This window comes from Trachemys scripta, chromosome 9 (genome assembly GCF_013100865.1).
Source record: "Trachemys scripta elegans isolate TJP31775 chromosome 9, CAS_Tse_1.0, whole genome shotgun sequence".
In the NCBI taxonomy this organism is placed as follows: domain Eukaryota; kingdom Metazoa; phylum Chordata; order Testudines; family Emydidae; genus Trachemys; species Trachemys scripta.
In genome coordinates, this window is record NC_048306.1 from 2865633 (window position 1) to 2886180 (window position 20548).

Here is a 20548-nt window from a genome sequence, read left to right on the forward strand (position 1 = left end):
AGCTGGTCACAAAAAAACATTGTTTTTCAACAGGAAAAATCCCTTTTACAATTCTTTCAACTGAAAATTTTCAGATTTTGTTATCGGAAATTTTGCATTTTATTTCATCTTGAAGTGTCATTTCATTTTTGGCTTTCGGAAACGAAAACATTTTGGTTTTCTGTGGTTTGTTTTTGGATTCCCCCCCGCTTCTCTTTTTATTACACTCCCCTCCTTTTTCCACTGGAAACCAGGGAAAAACAGTAAGAAAATGTGGGAAATCCATTTTTGACACTTGAAAAACTAATAAAATATAGAAGTGTTTTCCCCACTTTCCAACACATTCTTACCATTTCCCCCCGTTTCCAGTAGAAAAAGTAAAAAAGGAAGAGAAAGGGGGAATCCCCCAAAATAAAAATATTAAACCAGAACATTTACATTTCCAAAAATCAAAAGAAAACATTATTTTAGAATCATAGACTCCTAGGACTGGAAGGGAGCCAGAGAGGTCGTCTAGTCCAGTCCCCTGCACTCATGGCAGGACTAAGTATTATCAGAACATCCCTGACAGGTGTTTGTCTAACCTGCTCTTAAAACTCTCCAACTTAAACCACCCTGGCTGCAATTTAAGCTCATTGCTTCTTGTCCTGTCCTCAGAAATTAAAGAGAACAATTTTTCTCCCTCATCCTTGAAATAACTTTGATGTACCTGAAAACTGTTATCATGTCCCCCCTCAGTCTTCTCTTCTCCAGACTAAACAAACCCAGTGTTTTCAATCTTCCTTCATAGGTCATGGTTTCTAGATCTTTAATCATTTTTGTTGCTCTTGTCCGGACTTTCTCCACATCTTTCCTGAACTGTGGTTCCCGGAATTGGACACAATACTCCAGCTGAGGCCTTAATAGCACAGAGTAGAGCAGAAGAATTACTTCTTGTGTCTTGCGTACAACATTCCTGCTAATCCATCACAGAATGATGGTTTATTTTTTTATTTTTTTGCAACAGTGTTATAGTGGTGACTCATATTTAGCTTGTGATCAACTATGACTCCCTTCCAACATCTATCGTCCAGTCCCAGCATCTGGCGGTCAGAGGTTTAGGGACATCCAGAGCATGGGGTTGCATCCCTGACCATCTTGGCTAATAGCCATTGATGGACCTATCCTCCATTAATTTATCTAATTCTTTCTTGAACCAAGTTATACTTTTGTCCTTCACAACATCCCCTGGCAAGGAGTTCCACAGGTTGACTGTGCATTGTGCGAAGTACTTCCCCTTTTTTTGTTTTGTTTTATACATGCTGCCTTTAATTTCAATAGATGACCCCTGGTTCTTGTGTTATGTGAAGGGATAAAACACACTTGCCTGTTTACAATTTTATTAGACCTCTACCGTAGCCCCTCTTAGTCATCTCTTTTCTAAACTGAACAGTCCCAGCCTTTTTAATCTGTCCTCTTATGGAAACTGTTTCCTATTCCTAATCGCTTGTGTTGCCCTTTTTCCAATTCTATTATATGTTTTTTTGAAATGGGGGAGGGGGGGGACCAGAACTGTATGCAGTGTTCAAGGTATGGGTTTTTCTGTGGAGATGTAGTGGAATTATGATATTTTCTGTCTATCCCTTTCCTAATGGTTTCTAACATTCTGTTCGCTTTTTTTTATTGCTGCTGCACATTGAGCAGATGTTTTCAGAGAACCACCCATAGTGACTCCAAGATCTCTTTTTTAGAGTGGTAACAGCTCAGTTAGACCCCATCATTTTGTATGTATAGGGATTATGTTTTCCAATGTGCATTACTTTTTATCAACATTGAATTTCTTCTGCCATTTTGTTGCCCAGCCACCAGCCTTGTGAGATCCCTTTGTAACTCTTCGCAGTCAGCTTTGGACTTAACAAGCTTGAGTAATTTTGTATTTCTGCCAACTTTGCCACCTCACGGTTTACCTCTTTTTCCAGATCATTTATGAATATGTTGAATTGTACTGGTCCCAGTACAGACCCCTCGGGGACACCCACCTAGCCCCACCCTCATCCTGCACAACCAACCACATTTATGTGTTATTGAGCCATCTGCTTTAATAATCAATTTAGGGTGGGTGGGGATTCCCTGCATCATCCTCCACATATTTCTGTACACCCTCTTGCATTGGTGTTCACCAGTCAGGGAGGGATAGCATCCAATTGTAAGTGGGAGCTGCCAGATGTCTGTATGTGACTGGATAATCTACACCGGGAACAATCAATCTGAGAGTAATTTTTAAACAGAAATGACATCACTGCAATCTGCATGCCAGTGTGCACTGGTGCATTAGCTCCAGGCTGCTTGTTCAGGATGGAGGTGGGGGATGTGCGGGCTGTGGTTGGTGAAAGGGAGGCAGTGGGGGGCTGAGAAGGGGAAGGGATGAGTGGGGCGCTGACTGACTTAACTGCTTATTTCCCTTTTTTGGGACCTTGTATTTAACTTGAGTCATGCGAATTTGGCTGAGGCAGGGCTGCCGCTAGCAGCGTGACAGGCCAATAATAACGGGGCAATCTATCGCACCCTGTCAGCCCAGGGACAAAGTTAATGAAACCCCTGCCCTTCTGAAAGTCTTCTCATTCCCGATCCCTTAGGGTGCAAGGTGCTTTAGGGCCAGGCCTCTCTCCCCCCTAGGTGTGTGTACAGCCCCCAATACAGCAGAGCCGAGCCCTGCCCCTCCCAGCCCAACAGAACTACGCACCAGCCCTGGAGCCCCTTGCCCAGCAGCCGCTCTCTGCTGTGTGTTTGTACAGCGCCTAGCACAGCCCTGCCCGAGCAGGGGCTCCAGGCGCCGCGCCAACACCAATCAGCAGCAGCCCCGCCCCCGACCGGGAGCCCCGCCCCGCGCAGCCCGGCCCCGCCCCGCCCCTCGCTCCCGCCAGCGGCCCCGCCCCGCGCAGGGTACGTCGCGGCGCCCATCGCCATTGGCCGACTCGCCGCGGCCCCGCCCCCGCCGCTCAGCTCCGCTCCGCTCGCGAGACTTGTGCGGCCCCCGCTGCCGCCGCCAGCCCCGCGCTGCCGCTTCGCCTGCTGCCTGCCGGGGCCGCGGCCCGCCCATGGCGTCCGACAGCGACACCGAGGAGTTCTACGACGCGCCCGAGGACGTGCACCTGGGGGGCGCCTCCCCCGCGCCGTGAGTACCGCCCCTCCCCCCGCGAATACCGGCCCCCCCGTGTCCTCCCCCCGCGAGTACCGGCCCCCAGACCCCCCCGCGCCGTGAGTACCGCCCCTCCCCCCGCGAATACCGGCNCCCCCCCCCCGCCCCCTGGGCCCTTCCGAAGTGGGGTGCGCCTGGGGCTCCCCGAACTCGCGCCTCCGCCCCGAGGGGCGGGCATGCCATGCCGCCGGAGGGAGAGATGCTCTGCGCTTCCCTTCGCCCGCCCCGGCCTGGGCAGGGCCGGCTCCTTCCCTGGGCAGGAGGCCTCTGATGGCTAATGGCAGGGAGTCCCCAGCTACCCTGCGCTGACAGCAGCCACTGGGGTGAGGTGCCTACGGCTTTAGGAACCTCTTCTGTGAGGGAGGAAACAGCCCCACGTCTTCAACCTGTTGGTCAGTGGGTGGGACATCTCCTCTGGTGGTTGGGGGAATATGTGGTGGTTACCGCTGGATGGCATTAGGGTGTTAGAGAATTATCTGACTTTACAAACTTCTAAAAATTTATTTTCCTAATTGAGGCTGCTTCCAAACTCTTCTGTCAAAAGGTCCTTTGCTCCTTGAAGGATTATTCATGTTTGCTTTGGTGATTCACATGTATGCAGTAGTAAAAACTTAAATGCAATAGAAATGGCTTCCTACAAGATAAAAAAATTGGTGAAATTAGCTATTTAAAAAAAAAATATCCCTGCAGTCTTTGCAAGTCAGACCTTGCAGCATGGTGCCAATACATGAGATCATGAAAATGGCACTGATTGGTTTGTATTCATTGCCCAAACTGAGAGAGAATCTGTATGTGAAAAGCAAATTAGATATTTATAAAGATCATGGAAGTGTTAATAACCATGTAAGAATTAGTAATATGAGTACTAGTTTTTAAATGCATAATTTTTAACTTTATAGTGTTCAGTTTAAGGCCTTATGAGCTGAGATGCAGAGAGTGAAAACAGTTTCATGTTTATAAACACAAAGTGCATACCTAGGAAATAGAGTTCTTGAGGCAATCTACAGGTTTTGTGGACCTGCTTCAATATCATGTTTTAATGTTACTTTTCTTTTATGTTGAATTTGGAGTTTAAGAATGCCTGTACAACTAGCAAGCCACACAAGACTCTGCAATTTAGATGATGTCATCTTTCATTTTAGAATATTTGTGCTACATCATCTAGTTACTTATTTCATAGGATATACTCTTGCTAACGCTAGTTCAATGCCTATTGTCTTGAATTAGAGAGGGTACCATTATCAATGTTAAAGTTCAAACCATTACTGTTTAGTAAAGCCAGATTGTCTACAGTTGTAACCTATGCTTGTTTGTATTGTGGGTTTTTGTTAATTGCTACAGCTGCATACTATTTGAAAAACTTCGGTCTCATGTTTGCTGTGCTTCAGAAACAATTCTCTATTACTGAAAACTAATTATAGGTTTTGGTAGAACAAAAATGCTTAAAGTTTTCATTTTTATCTTGAATATAAAAAAGCTCTTTAATTGGCTGCACTTGAGTGCACAGTTGCTGTTGGGGAGAAAAATATCACACAGATGACAAATGGGAAATCAAAAAACTCTAACCTTATTCTTAGTATCCATTACATATTTTTACATGTATATTGAGAATCGTCTTTGTAAAATCATGTTTGTGTGCCCTGGCCAAGTAATGCATTGCCTTTATATAAGGACATAAATATTTTTATTACATACAGTAGAAGGTGGTGGTAGACATTACTTTTATATATAATCTAGGAACCACAGTGAACCATAGAAGTAAGGCAAAATAAATGAGTTTTTATTTCAATGTAAAATCATAAAATGATCATCTGGAAATTGTGGATTAGCTAAAGCCACAACTACCCCTGCTGCAGATAAGTAAGCTTTTATTATAATAACCTGTCACAAACGCCTTTCTTTTTAACTGTATATTTTAAATAGTTATTATTTGGATCAATTCTGTTTTGCGCATAGTCTGAACCAAAAGCCATACACCCTTTGACCTTGCAGTGGAAGACCATATGTAGCTTGTTAAAAGAGCAGTAAAATATGGGATCCATTCCATTTTTAATGCTTTGAGTTAGGGTTTTGGTTTTAACAATCTCTATATCAGCAAGCAGCCAGAGTCCAGAGCAAAGCAATAGATACTGAGTCCACACTGTCTGCACCCCCGAACCCCTCATGCACTTTTGTCAAAGCTAGTGCATTCTGCACTATCAGCTTTTACCATGCACTCTGTCATGGGCTATCTTAGTTTCACAAAGATGTATATTAGGGTTACTAGGTCTGGTATGTGATTTTTTTTTTTTTCTAATGTCACTCACCATGGTCATGCCTAGGCTGGATGCATAATTTAGTGGCCACCTCCAGGAAGCCCCTAGAGAATTACTGGTCTTACTCCATCTTGCACCTGACCCAGCTAAATTTAGTAACCAGTTGCTGTATGATTTCCATGTAGAGCTGGTTGGAAATTTTTTCACAAAATGGGTTTTCATTGGAAAATGCTGATTTGTCAAAACTAAAGTTTTTTTTACAGGAACCTATCAGTTTTGGGAAGGTTTCTCTGGCCCAGATTGGATTCAAGAGAGACTGACCAATGTATAGTCCAAAATAGGCCATAGCCTGGTAGTTAGGGCACTCTCATGGAGTGTGGTAGATCCAGGTTCAAGTCCTTGTCTCTAATTTTTTGCAAAAAACTTTGAAAGATCTTGGGTTCATCCCAGTGCAGAAATATAAATTCTTGGAAAATTTCATGGGATGTAAAAACAGTTTCCCACCCAGCTCTAATTCCATCTCTGCCATTAGGTATAGAGCCTGCAAAACAGTAAAATTAAGCAGAAATATGATTTCTCACCATTTCTATGATCTGTCATTAACATTTGTAATTAATACTTGGTCTCAGGAGTACAAAACGGGAACTAATTTACGTGGTGTAATACTCCAAATACATGGCTTTTCTTTAGTAGCAGGAAACAAGAGGCATAGCCTAAGAAATAGAACATGGGACTGGGTTCTAATCCTCTTACTGATATGGAAACCGCTGGCCTTGGACAAGTCACATGACCTTTGTTTCGCTGTCTGAAAATTAGGAATTATACTGCCTGCCCACATCACAGGAGTATTGTGAAGACTCTTTTAAATAATTAAGCTTTAAAGTGCTAAGTATTATTACTAGCAAAACCAAGTATAGTTTAACTAGCTGTATTTTCAAATAGTCCCACTGTATTCAGCAGTCAAAATGCCTGCCATTGTTTGACTCTCTCTGGGCATAAATCATTTAGAATTAATTGTAACATCTTTTGAAATTGGACCCACTCCATCTGGCTCATGTAGCATTTTTGTTGTTGCTACCTATACAATTCATATGCTTCTGAGGTTGGATAAACATTTTTTGTTTTAGGTTGTGTTCTGCTGTCCCTGTTGCTCTTGGAGGTTTCTGTGCATGTGGGAGGAACAGTATTTGAGTTGAGACCCACAAAAAGAAATATGCCCTGAGAGAGTAAGAACTGATTGGAGGCTCTTCCCATGCAGGGTATGTCTAAACAGCAGCTGGGAGTTGTGGTTCCCAGTGCAGGTGGACATCCATACACTAGCTCTGCTTGATCATAGCAGTTTGGTCACAGAAGAGGTGATTAGCAGAGCTACTCAGTACAAACATACCACACAAAGCGTAGTTCCTCTGACGCTTTGTTGGAGTTCTCTGCTCAGCACGAGTCCTAGGACAGCCTCTGAAGACTGGTATTTCAGACTATTTTTCTTGCTAATTTTTGCTAAAAACTTTTTCATGACTTAGTTCATTTGATCCTTGGAAAGCACTTTAACACACTTACACAAAAAATATTCTTCAGTGCATTACAGATCTAAATGTGTATATCCTTCAGCATGGTGTGTGTGTGTGTGTATGTATTTAACAGCTTTAATGCGTCATACCTGAATTTTTTAAATTTTTGTTGCTAATACAACTTTCTGTGCTTATAAAGGTCAAACACAGCATATAGTTGGGCTTGATGTAAACAACATAAGTGGACAAGTAAACAACAAATGAAATGCTCACTGCTGAGTCTGACTTAAACAAAAACGTGAATTTAACAACTTAACAAAATAGTAGTTTAATGGAAGCAGACACTTCACCTATGTCTGTACAAATGGCAGTGTTTTAATGCCACTGACTTGCCCACTGGGACAGCTATATTTAAATCATCTTGTAAAGCTGTGCAGAACTTTGTGATTTTATTGCCTTTCCAGTAGCCTGCATCTCTTGTTTTTTAGCCTTCTTATCAAATAGCACATGAACATTAGATAGTTACTCCACGTGTCATCAATAACATGTCATATCAAGTTGACATATTGACCTTGCTTTATATGACCTAATGTACTTAGTCAATTTATGAATGCTTTTATTTACATCTTGCTTACATGACTAGGTTTTTACATTTTAAAATTGTTTAAAAACCTGTGTAACAGACCTACATAAATGTTATATACAGCAAGAGAGAGAGGCTGTATACTTTCATGTTCTAGTTTTTAATAGCATATGAGTGGGATTCAGAATATAGGGGCAATATCCTCATGTCGGGGAAAATGACTTAACCTCCCACCCCAAAATAGTCAATTTAGACATTGCAAAATATTCATGAGCACCCATATCATTGCTGGGACAGACCTTTTTGCAGTTCCCTTGTGTTCTGTTTCTGCCAAGAGTGGAAATACATTTGAAGGGGGCTGGAGTTGTCCTTGGGAAGCATGACTTGGTCTGATTTAACTGCATGTTCATTCATACATGTGCATTCAAAGTTAGGATGGTATTACAGTGCTTCTGTGGGGAGATCCATCAGTATAATCAGGATTTATTTTAAAAAAAAATTGTTTATGGTTACAGGGATATGTTCTGATAATGAACCAGATTCATGCTGTCTTGCTGAGACAGCATACATGTCAAACAGTAGCTCAGATATGTAGACTACACCACTTATATCAGTTGAATATTGACTCTGAAGTTTAATGATGGTTTAAATGTCATGGTTAACTATTTCATTTCTGAACATGTCAGCAAAATAAGACTGACTTTAGAGGTGGAAAAAATGTATTGGGCCACCTACGTCCTTCCCTGAGTCCTGAATAAGATTTTCCCAGTGTGTGTATTCTCAGGGCTTTTTCCAGACTAATTACGGTAGAAATGGCTCAAACAATGTGGTTTCCATCATAGCTAAGGAGACTGATCTTAAGAAGTTTTCCTAAGTAGCATTCTTTTTTTCTTAAATTAATACCATTGTTCTTAGTTTGACCCCAGTGCTCAAAGTGAAAGGAATTAGAGGGGTAAAAGCTACCTATGGATGGGGTGTTATAAATTGGGCATTGGTTTTCAGTTTGACACTGGTGTGGACCATACACCCCACTATACTGGTGACAGTTCTTGTTGCTGAGGGCTTGCAGTGTAATCTCTCTGCAAAAGTGTGGTTTGGTCATATTGACGTAATAGCCACAGGTTAGGTTTTTCACTGTTAAGGGTGTCCACGTGTGTAAGTGTCTAGCTAAAACTTGGAGCTGATGGAAGAAACGTGTAAATCAATAAACTTAATGTTTGATTGTTTCATATAACCAGCTTCTTCCCTCAGTTTGCTAGGCCTCGGGGAGCAGTGGCTTTAGCACAGCTCCCCTACTCGAACTGCACTTCGACATTAATTTCTGTCATTACCAATGATACTTAGTCTAGTGACAACCACTGGTGTTTGAAAACCCTTTAAGTTTTGATGGTGGTGTGGAGAAAAAACATCCCAAGTCCTACTTGTGATTAAATTGTGTTGCTAAGCTAGAATTCTTTACATCTAATAGCTTGAACTCATCTTTATTCCATTATTTATTTTTCACTTGTGAGCTTGCTTGGTGTGTTAATTTTGTTTTTCAGTCTGAATCTTAGTGTAATGGAAGGGCTATTGTATTACCTAGAATGCCTTGTGTAGCTTTTTAAAAAATGGTCTGGACTAAGGTCTAAACAGAACAGCTTTGAGGAATAGCATATAGTTGCTGTTTTATTGTTGAAAATATCTGATTAGTTATTTTAGAGCTGTTTGTTTAAGCAGCTGTTGAGCTTCTTACTGCAGTACTATGTAAGAGTAGTTTGTATTTCGGAGAGTGGAAAACTTGTTTTTCCACATCTAGCAGCACTGTTGGGAAGGCTGGGTTTAAACACCCCACGCTGCTGCTCTTATTGATAGGCCAACTTTTGCAGATGTCTTCACTTATAATTTGGGAGGAGCAGCTAACATGCCACAAAAGCCAGTAATTGGGATGTATGGCTCTGAAGCACAAAGCCAGCATTTCAAGGAAAGCAAAAATACAAGAGGAGTCTGAGAATACAAGGCTATCATTACACTATACATTCTTCAAAATAGTGACTTGATTTGGTATTTTTATCTGTTGCATAGTGATATTCATAGTAACAGCATCAATGATTTTAACAGGAATCACAATTAGCAATGAGGATTTTGTATGACTACACTATTGTGCTTAGAGTCAGTTGAATCTCACTTATGGGCTGCATACACTGGTGGCAATGTTACTTGAAAACCCTACTTGTCCATCAGAAAACAATATTGTGACTCATGTCTTTAAAATCTTGTAGCTGTCATTCTGTTTAACACAACTTCAAGAAAAACCTGATTGCAGCCAAATATTAAGCGATGCCCTTAAAGAATTGTCTACTCCAATATCACTATGACCCTGTGTGCATAGGAATATCTTTCAAAAATTTCCCACCACTGATGAGGATAGTTCAGTTTTCTGGTGTTAGCAGCTTTGGGGAACGCAACTGCTGCTGTTTTAAGCACTATGTTGTCTAACACTCAACTGGGGTTATCTCAAACCTCATTTCTTGCTTTGCATGCAGCCGTAAATATCTTAAACAATGTCCACTGTGATTTATGTGGCGGAGTACAGGAACCTAACAGTAAGGATAGACTGGGTTTGATAACTGCAGACTCAGGAAGCCCAACCACTCTGGCAAATGAGTTAGAATGGATGTAACATTTCTAATTCTCTGTGTGAGAAACCTATTGAGATGAAGGCGTCTGGTCAGTATATGAAGTGTAATAATTTGTGATTCTATATTCTCTTCTATGACAAACATCAGTTTTGCCTCCCAACACTGCTGTGAAATGTATTATCTCCATTTTACAGACAAGGAGACTGAAGCATAGAGTAAGTGACCTGCCCAAAGTTGCTCTCTCCTCTCCTGCTGTGTTTTGCTCACTTTTCAGGCCTTGTCACTCCCTTTGTCGCCTCATCCCACTCTCACCTTTGTGCTTCTTGACATTCTGCTCCTTATGTCATGCTTGCAGATGCCATTCCAATCAGAATTTGTAATTTGTTGGTTATATAATTACTCAAATTTTTTCTTTTAACCTTTGACTCTCCTTTCCCTTGCCCCTCCCTTTGTCTGTCATCTTGTTGTGATCTAAACTTCTATTGCAAGACTGAACTTTTCAAAGGAGCCTTGGGCTCCCATTGCAAGTCAATAGGAGTTGGCTGCCTAAGGCCCCTTTGACAATCACAACCTCAACTCCTTCGGGAAGGATCATGCAAAACTATGGTGGTATGTAAATATTTAATATGGATAAAAATCCATACAAGTAACTGCATAGAATGCAATTTATCCCGAGGATTAAGGGCTGAGCTTACCCTTCCGGATTGGGGACTTCAGTAAGATTAAATATTCTAAGCCAGATGTTTAGGGAGCTAAGGCATTCCCTCTAGCTGAGCCTATATGCTTCATTGCCAAAGTATATCTTCTTTTATTTGTAACTATGCTTCTATGAATGGACATATGGAGAGAGTCAGTCTCTCAGATAACTGGGTCCTGGACCATGTCAGCCTTAATTAGTTTCCTGTACATCACTGAGGAAAATAACTTGGGCATTGTTATGGACTAATCAATGAGAACATCTGCTCAGTGTGCAGCTAGGGTCAAAATGCATCCTAGATGACAGGCTGTATTAATAGAGAATAAAACTGAAAATATTGTAATGATCCTATATAACCAGATGGAATGTCCTTATCTGGACTACTGTTTTTAGGTTTGGTCACCCCATTTCAAAAAGGGTATAGTGATAGAAGGGGTTCCAAGGATGGCAACGAAGATTAATAGAGACATGAAGATTTTCAGGAGAGGAAAGTGATTCAGGCTCTTCAGTTCAGAGAAGAGGCAAGTGAGATGGTAGAGATAATGAATTGTATAGACCGGGTAAATAAACGCCTATGAGTGACTTTATCTCATACCACAAGAAAAAGGTGTCACCCAAATGGAAACAGTAGCAGACTTAATACTGATAAGGGGATACTTCTTGTGAACTACACATAGGAAACTTGGAACTTCTTGTTACAGGAGATTGGGGCAGAGCATAGTAGGATTTAAAAAAAGGATTAGACTTCCATGGACTATAAAATATCCTCTGTTACATTAACTAGGTAGGGTAAATATTTGAGGGTTTCAGCACTCATGCTTTTAGGATGTAAGCCAACCACTAGTTTTTGGGGGTTACTATCTAACTATCCCAAGGCTATTATATTATTGGAGTTTTAAACTTTGAAACATCTCATACTGGCCATTATTAGAGACTAGGTAAAACGTGGATGTGACATGTATGGTAATTCCTTTGTTCCTATACTTATTTTAAGCAACATCTAAAACTGCACTCAGAGTGAATCGGTAGCCAGTGCAGTGTATGGTGCATTAATTATATCCTTGTAATGGCTGGCCCCTCCTGAGACAAGCTTCTTTGTTCTCTATCAGCTGACGTTTCCAAATGTTTTCCAAGGGTAGCCCAAGTAGAGTGCATAGGAGTGATGTATCCTTGTGATTACAAAGGTCTAGACTACTGCAGTAAGATCTGCAGATAGGAATAATTGCAGCCTCTACCAGCCATAGGTCATAGGAAGGAGGAAAACATTACATGTCCTTGGTGTCGCATGGAAATCAAAGAGCAGCAGTGGATATGATGACTGGACTGGGCTGACTGGGGTCAAACATATACCTCCTGTACAAGATGGTCTTGTGGCTTCAGTCCAGTCCTCTGTTTCCCTCTTCCTGTCAGCCTCATCTTCCTCTTACCTAGGCTGATCCTAAGCCAGTTTGCTCCCCTCTTGTTCCTTCATCCCAGGAAAGCAAAGAGATTACAGTTAAGGGATTTGACAAAAGATCCGTGTCATTCATAGACGCATAAAATTTAAGCTCAGAAGGGACCATCATGATAATCTAGTCTGACCGCCTGCACATTGCAAGACACAGAACGTCACCCACCCACTCCTGTAATAGACCCCCAACCTCTGCCTGAGGTACTGATGTTCTCAAATCATGGTTTAAAGACATCAAGTTCAGAGAATCCACCATTTACACTAGTTTAAACCTGCAAGTGACCCCTATCCCATGCTGCAGAGGAAAGGGGAAAACCCCCCAGGTGCTAGGCCAATCTGACCTGGGGGAAAATTCCTTCCCGACCCCAAATATGATAACTGGTTAGACCCTGAGCCTGTGGGCAAGACCTACCAGCCAGACACCCAGAGCCTTTCCCATCTAGTGTCCCATCACCAGCCATTGGAGAGATTTGCTACTAGCCGTCACAAATCGGCTACATGCCATTGTAGGCAGTCTGATCATATCATCACCTCCATAAACTTATCAAGCTCAGTCTTGAAGCCAGTTAGGTTTTTTGCCCCCACTGCTCCCCTTGGAAGGCTGTTCCAGAACTTCACTCTGATGGTTAGAAACCATCACCTAATTTCAACCCTAAACTTGTTGATGGCCAGTTTATATCCCTTGTAATTGTGTCCATATTGGCACTTTACTAAAATAGCTTTTCTCCCTCCCTGGTATTTATTCCTCTGATGTATTTATAGAGAGCAATCATCTCTCCCTCAGCCTTCTTTTGGTTAGGCTGAACAACCAAGCTCTTTGAGTCTCCTCTCATAAGATAGGTTTTCCATTTCTCTGAGCATCTGGGTAGCCCTTCTCTGCACCTGTTCCAGTTTGATTTCATCTTTCTTAAACATGGGAGACAAGAACTGCAACACAGTATTCCAGATGAGGTCTCACCAGTGCCTTGTATAATGGTTCCAACACTTCCCAGTCTCTGCTGAAAATACCTCACCTGATGCAGCCTAGAACTGTATTAGCCTTTTTTACAGCTCATAGTCATCCTGTGATCAACCAAAACACCCACGTCTTTCTCCTCCTCCTGTCAATTCCAACTGATATGCCTCCCAGCTAATAGGAAAAAAATCTCCTTGTTAGTCCCTAAATGCATGACTTTGCACTATTAAATGTCATCCCATTTCTATTACTCCAGTTTACAAGGTCATCCAGATCTTTTTGTATGATGTTCCGGTCCTCCTCCGTATTAGCAATACCTCCCAACTTTGTGGTGTTTGCAGATTTTATTAGTGCACTCCCACTTTTTGTGCAAGGTCAATAAAAAAAAGTCAAATAATATTGGTCCCAAGACCAATCCCTGAGGAACTGCACTAATAACCTTCCTCTAGCCTGACAGTTCCCCTTTCAGTATAACCCACTGTAGCCTCCCCTTTAACCAGGCCTTATCCACCTTTCAATTCTCATTAGTCCCCATCTTCTCCAATATAACTAATAATTTCCCATGTAGAATTGTATCAAATGCCTTACTGAAATCCAGGTAGATTAGATCAACTTGATTTCTTAGACAAAGGAAATGCAGTAATCGTCTGAAAGATGATGTATCATGGACAATGCAGGCCTAAATGTCTCCTGTTTTCCCTTGCACTGAATTTAGCAAGAAGCTGTTCAGTGATGAAGACATCAATCTTCATGAAGTCTCCACTCTTGCTTGACAGTCTACTAGCATGGAGCTGCCCAATAAGGGGAAACAGGGAGGAGGAGGCGGCCTTTTATAGCCTGGTCAGTTTTAGGATGAATAAGGAGGTTGAATGGAAGAATATAAGAGCAAGATCTTCAGGAGGCTGCTGGTATTTTCAGTCTTAGATATTTTAATAAGCTGGTTATGTTTGTGGCTGTCCCACTGGCTATTCTTGGACTCCTGCTTTGCCTATTAAACCCCATTTGTTCAGGTGTAGTGACGATAGCAGTGATAGAATAACCTCTCTAAACATTTCATCTGCATTTAACTGAAAATCAGTTTTGCTGGAAAGGATTTTTATGAAATCTGTTATGCAGGGATGATCCTCTAACTGCTAAATATCAGATAATGGGATTATGGAGCTGATAAATTTCCTGGATGAATATCAGATTATATGCAACAGTACTTTCATAACTAATAACAGTATCTAGCATTTTCATTTATCTTAAGTTTTTGTTTAGTACATTACATTTCATTGTTAATATAGCATAAAGAGACTTCCTAATTGATTTTTTCATGCAGACTCAAACTTCTATAATATTTGTACCAAATAAATTTCATGTCTGCCGTACATTTATTTATGAAACTGCTGCTGTTCAGATACAGTATTTGTAAAATCAGTGTCTGATGAAGTAGATCTGATAGATAATTTTAAGGGGCTGGGAAAGAAAAGAAAACCATTACAGAACAATATTAACAAAAATTCTTATTGGTAAAAGTGCCTACTCACAAGTTGTTTTTTATTTTTGTGATGTACTTGCTGTGCTGAGTTAAAGGCATAAAAATGTGAACCACTCATGCTTTGGAGGGACAAGTAGTGACATTTATGAATAATTGAAATGAAGTACACACACGCCTAATGAACAGGGATTTTTTTATTCTTAGTGCACCACAGATGGATCTCAGAGAATTATGCCGCCACAACCAAGAATAATTATGGCAGACAATCTGAATGCCTTATTACAGAGGTGGCCAACCTGTGGCTCTTCAGAGGTTAATCTGCGCTCCTTACCCAGGCACTGATTCCAGGGCTGGAGATATAGATGCCAACTTTCCAATGTGCCAGGGAGTTCTCACTGCTCAACCGCCTGCTCTGCCCCAAGGCCCCTGCCTCTTCCCCTGAGCCTGCCATGCCCTCGCTTCTCCCCTCTCCCCCACCCCCATAGCCTCCTGCATGCGTGAAACAGGTGATTGCAGTGAGGGGGGGGGGAGTGCTGGCTAGGTGCTGATTGGTGGAGGCTGGGGAGCGGATGGGGGGCTGCTGACCTGTTACTGTGGCTCTTTGGCAATGTACATTGGTAAATTCTGGCTCCTTCTCAGGCTCAGGTTGGCCACCCCGGCCTTATTATGTTGAATAGATACCACAGCAACAAAAAACATTTATCTTTAATGTGACTTTTATTCAACAGCCTTATCAAATAATTGTGTTGTATTATACCTTGTGATACCTTTGACATTCTTATTGGATTCTCTTTGTAGGCATTCTGTACGCTTCAGTAATACATCAGAAGTGGAAAATAATTAAATGGAACTTGTGTGTGTTTTCCTGAGAAACTGCAATTAATTATTTGGAATCTAAAAAATCTATCCACATAAGGCGGGAAGAAGAAGAATTAAATTGGTTTACTATACTACTTCATATAACTAGTGAAGGAATGTGAGGGGGTGTTTCCCTGGTGTGTTTCCTTGCTTAGAAATAATCAATGTTAGTTACATAGGTATATAACTTTGTTTAGTATTACTTCGTAACAGATAGGGTGTCCGAAATATCTTTGACCACTGTGGTCATTTAGATTGTAAGTTCTTCAGGGGAGGGACTGTCTACTGTTGTATTTGTACAGTGTTTAGCATAGTGGCCCCCCATTCTTGGTTGGTCCTTGGCTATAGTGACATGGTACTGTGTACGTCAATGCTCCTTTCTCCTTTTCAACTTAAAATTAAGGGGTTATAGTACAAAGTCCTGCTAATGGGAAATACAACGTGGTTATGGATAGCTGCTGGGAAGAGGGAGTGGGGGAGGAGAGGGGAGTGAGTGAGTGGTAGGTCATCTTCCCAAGCAATATGTTAAGAATAGCAGTAAAAGGCACGTACTGATATTTGAGTTAAGTATTGATTTATTGACCTGAACACCTTGGTCAACATTTACTTCTAGTAATTTTACATCATAATCACTGAAATAAGTTACTATCTATATTACTACAAATATTCTGTATAGCTCTGGAAATCTCTCTCCAATGCATTGATGAATTTCAAAAGCATATTGTTTTTTCCTATTAAAGAGATGCTGTCAACTTGAAATCTAGTCAATTTTTAAAAAGAGCTGAAAGTAGTTTTGGATACTGCACCTTACTTTATTTAAAACAAAAAAACACAGAAATCTCACTCCATTCTTTGAAGGGCCTTCTTGAACAAAATCAAAAACTTGATGACTGAAGTAAACCGAGTAAATATTTTTCTCTAACCTTTCAGTTTATTTTTTTAGTTGTCTCTGGTGTAACAATGGTAGTTGTTTTTAAAAAGAACAAACCAAAAAAAGATGGTAATTACTTGTTTTTCAAGTTGATATTGTCCCTTGAAACTGTCATTCTGGAAAAAAGATGAAGAAAAAGGTCCGGAAAAAACTATTCTCTTGGCCTTGTCTATACTAGAAAGGGTTTGCTGATATGGCTGTACCAGCAAACCCTCCTAATGGAGTTGCAGCTTTTACTGCCAAGAGTTCTTTTGCAGGTATTACGCCAGTTTCTTGAATTAAATAAGCTATTACCAGCAAAATAACTCTTTCGCAGGCATAACTGTGTTTACAATGGGGCTTTTGCTGGCACAGCTATATTGGTTTAGAGATGTGATAATTTTTTCACATTCCTAATTGACAGAACTTTTGGCAAAAAGTTTTAAGTGTGGACTACGCCTAATCAATTAGGAAGCAAGGATTTCATTATGTATGTGGTTTATCAAAGGTGTGATCACTGAACTCTGCAGCCAGTTAAAATGCTTCAGCAGTTTGTTTAACATAGCTTCAGACTTTGATACTCTCATTGGAGGAAGCAAACTATGGGCAAACAACTCATAATAGGCAGAGGTTATGGTGTATGTAACCCTGAAGTAAAAAAAACTGACGCAGCAGTATTCAATATAAGAGTATCTTTTGGAACACCAAACATCAAGAACAGGTCCAGGAATTTGGCTACATTGCAGAAGTAAAATAAACCAGTCAACTTGCCCTAGCCGTCAACCTAAAGTATCGTTAAACGAGTGACCTGAAGATGAATAGCTCCCTGGTGCCTGATCCCTGGAGGCATCTAGAGCCTTTCTCTGATTAGGTTTATTAGAAGTTACACTTCAGAGTGGATGCTAATGTAGTTCTCTGGCTTGGAATATAAATTACTGAAGGCCAAGTGTCCAAGCTGCTTGTCTCATTCCTGTGGCTGGTGTGAAGGTGTTCTTATCACAGTCTGTGCTAGTTGGAACTCTTGGTTGCAGCCTTTATGGAGAGGCTGAAGATTGAATGGACATGCCAGAGATGACTCACTCAGGCTAGGTCTACACTACGGGGAGGGTCGACCTAAGATAAGGTATTATTTTAGGTCGACTTACCTGGCTGTGAGGACGGCGGCGAGTCGACCGCTGCCGCTCCCCCGTCGACTCCGCTTCCGCCTCTCGCTGCGGTGGAGTTCTGGAGTCAACGGCAGAGCGATCGGGGATCCATTTTCTTGCGTCTATGCTAGTCACGATAAATTGATCCTCGATAGATTGATCACTACCCACCGATCTGGCGAGTAGTGAAGACGTGCCCTCAGGGCTGAGGCACTTGACAGCTCTCTTGGAGTTTGCACTGCTCCTTTCAATGAGGGCTTAAGTTTTCAGTGACGCCTCTCTGGCATCTTTCATGAGCAATAACTCTATTAAAATCCCTCTGATTAGAAATGATCAATGGCCACAGGGATGGGATAGCATCGGTTTTATAGAAGGGATGGAGGGCAGGATAATCTTATTAGGTTTTTAGAAATTGCTTTTGGCTGGGGTTTTCAAAGGATATTTAGGGAGTTATTTTCTGAGCTCCTGTCAAATTTCAGTGACAATTAAGCGTTTAACTTCCTTCAACTTCTCTGAAAAGTCTTCACTGTAAGTGTTGAGGAACCTGTGGTACAATCACTTGTCTCTGTGTAGAAGAGGCAGACATAATATTTTTATTTTTTATTTATTTTTTTTATTTATTTAACCTGAAAATTCAAAGTAAACCACCAGTTTAGAGAAGACTTTTGTCCTTGTGTTTTTTGTATAGTGAAACTTCCATTAAATCAAGGAAAGGGATTCATTTTTGGAGCTTTGTGATTCTTTTGCGTACTTTCATCTAAATCTTTTTTCCTTTTTTTCTATCAGGTCACCGACAAAAGTTGGGTCCCATGTATTAAAGGTATGTCTTTCTTTATATAATCTTAAATGTTTGTAATTTGACAATGCTTATGTAACATGCCTGACCTTAAGTCCATAATGTTGATTCATGATATTATATAGCTGCATGCTTAGGCAGAAAATGGCAAACCAAGGATGAAACTTTTTTCCCAAATCAGACTTTCCTTGTTGTGGGTTTTAGTTTTTTAATGCTTTTTTTTTTTTTTTTTTTTTTTAAGGTTAAACTTTTCTTGTTTCCTTTGGCTTAAAAAAAAAAAAGGAAAAGAGAAATGAGCCCGGGTGCTTTGACTAAAGAGCTTAATAAATGGTATCCTTAAATTTGCAGAGTTTTTAATTACCTCAAACAGTATGTAGAGGAACTGGGCCCATCTCTTTTGTTTTATATTCAGATACAGGAGTATGTCGGAGAGTTTTGGTCACCTTGATTATGCTGACTTATTTCAAATCATTGACTAAAATTTCTATTCGTATTTTGGTGACAGAAGGCAGCAAAGTGTTTATACTTCAAAAGCTACCACTTCAGGTGACATGAAAGCAAAACTCTAAATTTAGCTTATCGAGGCAGCATCACCACTTCCCACGCAGGTAATTAGTATGCTGCTTCTATGCACAATGACAGTGCAGCTGAACCTCTGGCATTTGTTAAGTAGGTCAGGAATTGGTATATGTACAGATACAATTCATTATATGGGTTGGGAGAAGGGCCAAAGGTGATGCTATGCAATAATCTTTTATGTGGCGTAAAGCAGGATTGGCCTTTTCTGTCCCAGAAGTGCTGGGTAATCAGTAGTGAAAATAGCAATATTTTGATTCATCAACAGTGGTAGAAAGTAAGTCACAACACTGTCCCACAGATAACAGCATATCTTTATTCATTCCACTGTAACGTGATTTAGGAGGAGAGATTTAGAAAAGTCAGTGACTTAATTATATCATTACATTTATAGGTGTCTCACCTGGTATCCCACTTTAAATACCATACTGTCAAAGAGACATTGAAATTAATGTCTAAACTTTTCAGTAAATGTAGTTCCATTTAATTCAGACAGATAGTAGTATGTGGATTGAGTTGGATTCCATGTATCACTGGCTAAACTTTGAGTGAGAACATTTATCTATAATCTACATTTTTAAGTACACCTCTACCCCGATATAACGCTGTTCTCGGGAGCCAAAAAATCTTACCGTGTTATAGGTGAAACCGCGTTCTATCGAACTTGCTTTGATCCACCAGAGTGCGCAGCCCCACCCCTGTGGAGTGCTGCTTTACCACATTATAGCCTAATTTGTGTTATATCAGGTCACGTTATATCGGGGTAGAGGTGTATATTCAGTGGCTGGGCACTACTGTTTGTTGCTTATGGGGTCCTCACCATGTTACTAATTTTCATTTTTCATTAAGGAGCATCTTCCTAAATCACTTGACCTTCAAAAATCAGCTTTGTATAAAAACACACTATCAGCTTCACCGCTTGGTACCATTATCAGTTCATTAAACTTGTGACTAACCGTACAGCTGAAGGAGTTTGGGATCTTTCACAAGACCAAAGTCTACTGTGTTAATGTCAACAAAAGTGGAAATTAGTATAGCAAGCTTGTTAGGCACGGACTATAGTGGGATGTATTTGTGTCAAAGTGTGTTTGCTTCTTGTCACCTTGGCAGTATGCCTTTGAAGGCAAATGTTGTAGGAGTTTATTATATGATGTCATGTCACTAAGAGTAATTAGAAAAAGTACATTAAAATATACAAGTATTTCTGTTATGGGGAAAGTGCCTATATACTCTCCTGTTGAGTAATTTTGCTCATTAATTAGTTCTCTGATAGAATAACTGCAGGTGCTTCTCTGCTATATACTAATGTACGTTTCTGGGCCATCACTTTAAAAAAAAAAAAAAAAAAAAAAAAAAGGGTGCCTAAACTTGGCTTTCAAAAGACAGCTGAGTTCCACTGAAGTCACTGATAACTGCTGCTCTACTTGGTTAAAAATCAGGCTACTGAGTTAGGTGCCTGAATATGGATTTGGGTGCTAGAAATCAGCCTCCTACTTTTCAAGAACTTGCCCTTATTTTCTAACTTTTCAATTCTAATTGTTGGAGTGTATTATAGACAAT

The 20548-nt window shown here is 40.8% G+C and overlaps 1 protein-coding gene across 1 annotated transcript in view; it reads left to right on the forward strand.

The window, feature by feature from the left end:
- Positions 1-2981: 2981 nt before the first annotated feature.
- Positions 2982-20548, forward strand: part of WDR44 (WD repeat domain 44) — a 63121-nt gene continuing 45554 nt past the window's right edge. Inside the window, exons 1-2 of the mRNA XM_034780756.1 lie at positions 2982-3133; positions 18403-18436. Coding sequence (XP_034636647.1) covers positions 3057-3133; positions 18403-18436 — 111 coding nt within the window. The 5' untranslated portion in view covers positions 2982-3056. The remainder of the gene's footprint in view (positions 3134-18402; positions 18437-20548) is intronic.